Source organism: Curcuma longa, chromosome 7 (genome assembly GCF_044706935.1).
Source record: "Curcuma longa cultivar G26 ecotype Majalengka, Jawa Barat chromosome 7, ITB_CL_G26_1.1, whole genome shotgun sequence".
In the NCBI taxonomy this organism is placed as follows: Eukaryota; Viridiplantae; Streptophyta; class Magnoliopsida; order Zingiberales; family Zingiberaceae; genus Curcuma; species Curcuma longa.
This window is the reverse complement of record NC_133867.1, coordinates 1152298-1157279: the sequence shown is the minus strand read 5'-3', so window position 1 is coordinate 1157279 and position 4982 is coordinate 1152298. Positions and strand designations below refer to the sequence as shown.

The 4982-nt window shown below is 43.4% G+C and overlaps 1 protein-coding gene across 1 annotated transcript; it reads left to right on the top strand.

Annotated features, from left to right (window-relative positions):
* The first annotated feature begins 3721 nt into the window (after positions 1–3721).
* Positions 3722–4342, top strand: LOC141831737 (uncharacterized). The gene has a single exon (XM_074719140.1). It carries the CDS (start codon positions 3722–3724, stop codon positions 4340–4342), a length of 621 nt encoding a protein of 206 aa, XP_074575241.1.
* The last annotated feature ends 640 nt before the right edge of the window (positions 4343–4982 follow it).

Sequence of the window (4982 nt, the reverse complement as noted above, 5' to 3'; positions counted from 1 at the left end):
GGCTCAATGGATCATACGCTCTGAGTGTCACAAGAAGATACCAGTCGAATCCATGCAAGGATCATGTTGGGAATCATATGCGATAAAACTAAAATTGCACAGCGGAAAATAGGATCCCTCGAGCGATCCATGCGAACAATCCATACAAATTTAGATCTATAAAATCCTATCTAATAGGATTTACCTTTGATGTATGTCCTTCACTTATCCCGCTCATCCAAAGGTTGTTGGATCTCTAGCACGTTTAAGTGTTCATGCCTCTATGCGTATCTACACTAACACTCACTTTTTGGAGAAAGTTAGTTGTGCTAGCAACCCTTGTTGTAGAGCTCGACCGAGAAGAAGAAGGAGAGAAGAAGATGAACATCCAACTATATCACTTTAGGGTAGAAAAACTCTTTTTATACCCAAGCTATGATAACCTCAATGTATGATAAACTTATCTTCTTCAATAACTTCCATGCATGGTAACCTCATCTTCTTCAATAACCTCCATGCATGGTAACCTCATCTTCTTCAATGCATGATTAATCCACATTAATCATGCATAATGAATTAAAATCCATTCATCAACTTGGTTTAATTTGAGTCTAACTTGAATTCAACCAACTTGAGTCTAACTCAAGTCTAGGCCATCCTAAGAGCTTAATTGTTCCTTTAGTCAAACTAAAATGAATTCATCTCCAAATAGAATGTTATTTGTGTGTGACCCAATAGGTTCTCGTAATGTTGGCAATGTTTCTAAAACCCATTTTCAAAAACATAAGCAATGAGTGACATCTAGCAATGCATCATTGTTACCTAAGTGACAAGAATGTCGAGATTCGACATAACCTTCGTGACTATGATAATGTATGACCATGTCCTTCTATCCTCGATATCTAGATTGATCAATGAGGCATAGACCGTGTCATTCTCTTATCAATCTTTTATGTTTCTTGATCTCCAAGTAGACTCACTCAAGCAAATGAGCTCAATATCTCATATTTACTCATTTCAACATGGCCATGTATTTTGTTGTCCTACTCTATCAAAAGACCGTAAGATATCACTCCCGTTATATGGGAGGGATAGATCCCATCTATATCACTCATATCCCTCCGCATAATTTATTATACACCCAGTGATCGCCTTTATAGTCCACCCTGTTACGGGTGACGTTTGATGATGTTGGGTTGCAAGGGTGCAAACATAGTCCCATATCTAAAGTACATGAAAAAGATGTAGGATCGATGTACGTGCTAGAGGGGGGTGAATAGCACGTGTCACTTTTTCTTTTCTTTCGTTTTACTAACAAAAACTATGCAGCGGATTAGAAGTAAATGCAAGGGACACGTGGATTTTTACTTGGTTCCTAACCCCCAGGGTTAGTACATCCAAGGCCTATGTACGGGAGGCGCCCGTCTACTAGTGGTCTCCTTTCCGAATCGTGTTCGGAGGCGGAGAAACCCGTCTTACAGTCCAGTAATAATTATAATGAAATAACTTGAAATGAGAACAGTAAAAATAAAATAAACTCTCGGTTGCCGATCTGAAAGTCCTGAGCGTCGCACACTCCTCCTGGATCTTCCCCGGTTGCGAGAACTTGGCTCTGTTCGCGTTCCAAATCACTACCAAATGAGTATGGAGGTTTCTGGCTTGAATTGAGTTGCTTCTGCATGTTCACGGCCTTTTATAATGGTCCTGAGTCGACTCAGATCCCTATCTGGGTCGCTGATCATCCTGCCCGATTGTTGTTTTGATGTTGACACAAATTTAAGTTCAGTTTAATTGGATGCAGTTTATCTCGATTGTTGTTTTGATTACACCGATTTAAGTTCAATTTAATTGTATAAGAATTAAGTTCATTGACTAATGACGGATGAGATCAGAGAGGGCTCGGTAGCTCGTTCTCCGGATTAGGTCAGAGAGAGGGCTCGGTAGCTCGTTCTCTGGACCGGAATGAGATCGGAGAGGGCTCGGTAGCTCGTTCTCCGGATTAGGTCAGAGAGGGCTCGGTAGCTCGTTCTCTGGACCGGATAGAGTCGGAGAGGGCTCGGTAGCTCGTTCTCCGGATTAGGTCAGAGAGGGCTCGGTAGCTCGTTCTCTGGACCGGATAGAGTCGGAGAGGGCTCGGTAGCTCGTTCTCCGGATTAGGTCAGAGAGGGCTCGGTAGCTCGTTCTCTGGACCGGATGAAGTCGGAGAGGGCTCGGTAGCTCGTTCTCCGGATTAGGTCAGAGAGGGCTCGGTAGCTCGTTCTCTGTACCGGACTATGGTCGGAGAAGGCATGGTAGCCTGTCTTCGGACCGGATCATTATCAGAGGAGGCTTGGGAGCTTGTTCTCTGATTACGTGATCCAATGCGGTTGACTCGGGTGAGACCCAAGTTAACCTGATCAAGTCTTGATTTAGGGTTTAATGTTTAGCTTGGTTTAATCGATCAGTGAATCGATTAACCAAGGGTAAGTTGGTTAATCGATCTGGTGATCGATTACAGAGCTTTAATCGATCTGGTGATCGATTACAGAGCATTCTGTGAGACCAGAGTTAGTTTGTTAATCGATCTGATGATCGATTACAGAGCATTCTGTAAGAATTCGTAAAACCCACAGAACGTACCATAATCGATTGGGTAATCGATTATGGTGAACTGTAATCGATCAGGTGATCGATTACAAGTTTAATGAGAAACCGGGTTAGCGTCTGGTAATCGATCACCTGATCGATTACCATGCCTTAATCGATCAGGTGATCGATTAAGGGCTTGGGTAATCGACTGGTTGATCGATTACACGCTTTACAGAGGAGAGAATTACGACGTTTAATCGATTGTTTGATCGATTAAGATATCTCTGATCGTGTTCAGGTTTCTGCTCTGATTTCTGATTGTTCTGATATGCTGTGCTAATCCTCTCTGAAGCTTGCAGATGGAATTTGAATTTGTTGAAGAACCAGGAAGAGTCAAGGGATGCTTTCTATCCATGTCAGCTTGTCGAGCTTTGGGTTTTCAGGTAAACGACATGGCGAGACCCTGAGCTGCACAGGAAGGTGATCAGTGAGTGGGCTGAGAGGAGCGTGGTGCTGGTAAGCTCAGGTGGCTCAGACTGGTCAGGTGCAGTGGACTCAGAGTCCGTTTGAACAAGCAGGCTAAAAGGAAGAGAGGAAGGAGAAGAGAGCTATCCATCATTCTGAAACGAAGGGCTGTGGTGTGCTTGTGCTAGTTGTGCTCTCTGCTTACTCGTGTTCACGACTCTTCCTTGAAGCTTTCTCCTGAGGTGGTGCAAGGGGTGGTGCTTTGCTCTCGGGAAGCTGCTTGAGGTTTGGATCCATTGATTAAGGCTGTGCTGTAAGTTGTATCTGTTGGCCTTAATCTTTCCCTTCTATAATCTCTGTGCTTAATACATATATTTGTGAGATTGGTTGTGGAGAGGTCACTCCACCGAGAAGGAGATTCATATAGCCGGATTCATCCGGGGTTCGATCTACCGAAGATCAAGGGATCGTCCACCTTACGGACACGCCGAGGAGTAGGGGCAAGTTATCCCCGAACCTCGTATATTTTGTGTCTCCTTGATTTCATTTTGTTAGATATTTTCCGCTGCGCACTAACGTTTTTGTAGGAGAAAATCGATTTTTCGAAAGGAGGCTATTCACACCCCCCCTCTAGCCATCTCCGATCTTCAACAAGTGGTATCAGAGCTTGGGCTCTTTGCTTGGATTTCAACCCTAAAGAGTTAAAGAGATGGCCATGAAGGAAGGATTCAGCACAAACCGACCACCATTCTTCGACGGAGCTGATTTTCAATATTGGAGAAGCCGCATGGAGTATTACCTCAAGACCGACATCTCCATGTGGTTCTCCGTCAAGGAAGGCTTCACACCACCGAGGGATGAAGAAGGTAAGGAACTCGACTCATCAAGATGGTCCGCGGAGCAAACGCGGAAAGGACAAGCCGATGCCAAGGCGGTGGTGACTCTACAATGCGGCATCAACAAGGATCAACTCATCAAGGTTGGTCCGTTCACAAGCGCGAAGGATCTATGGAACAAGCTCATCGAGCTTCATGAGGGGACCCGAGACTCCCGGATCGCGAAGAGGGACTTATTCTTGAACCAACTCCAAAATCTCTCAATGAAGGAGAGTGAAACGGTAAGTGAGTTACATGGTCGCTTCAAAGAAATCCTCAATGGTTTGCACACCGTGGACGAGAAGGTCGAGAACCGCGACCTTGTAAGGTATGTTCTAAAAGCTTTTCCAAGGAATGCTTTGTGGTCATCCATGGTGGATGCCTACAAAGTATCCAAGGATCTTTCAATAGTAAAGTTAGATGAATTCTCTGCTTGGTTTGGTTCCATTGATTAAGGCTGTGCTGTAAGTTGTATCTGTTGGCCTTACTAGACCAGCCCAGACTTCACCTGGTGCACTTGACTCTGCCAAGACTTCCACCTGATCCTCCAAATCAGGACTTTCCCTTGCCCAGCTTCACTCACCAGAACTTCCCTTGCCCGATCGTCCAGATCAGGACTTCCACTGCCTAGTCTAACCGACTAGGTATTCTCACTCACTTCTACACATCCAAACATTAAGTCCTGTTTGGATCAACCCTTGGTCAAACTGACCAGACTTAGGTGTATTGTCAAACATCGAAACTCTAGGCAAGATCTTAGTGCATCTTGCACCAACAATCTCTCCCTTTTTGATGTTTGACAATTTCTTAAGTTAATAAGGTCAAGGTTTAATTTTCTAGGAGAAATCTATATTATTAACTTAAGGTCCCTTCTCCCCCATTTCATACATAAAAAAGATTTCATATTTTTAAGTCCATTCTCTCTTGCACCAATAATAATGGTAATGCCTATGGTCACGCCTAAGTCTTGACAATTCTTGAAAGACCATAATAGATTAAAAAAAATTTCACATAATTTATAAGTCTTTTAAATTAATTTTTCAAAACTCAGTTTTTGTAAAATATATAATTTTGATTTTCAAAATAGTTTTCAAA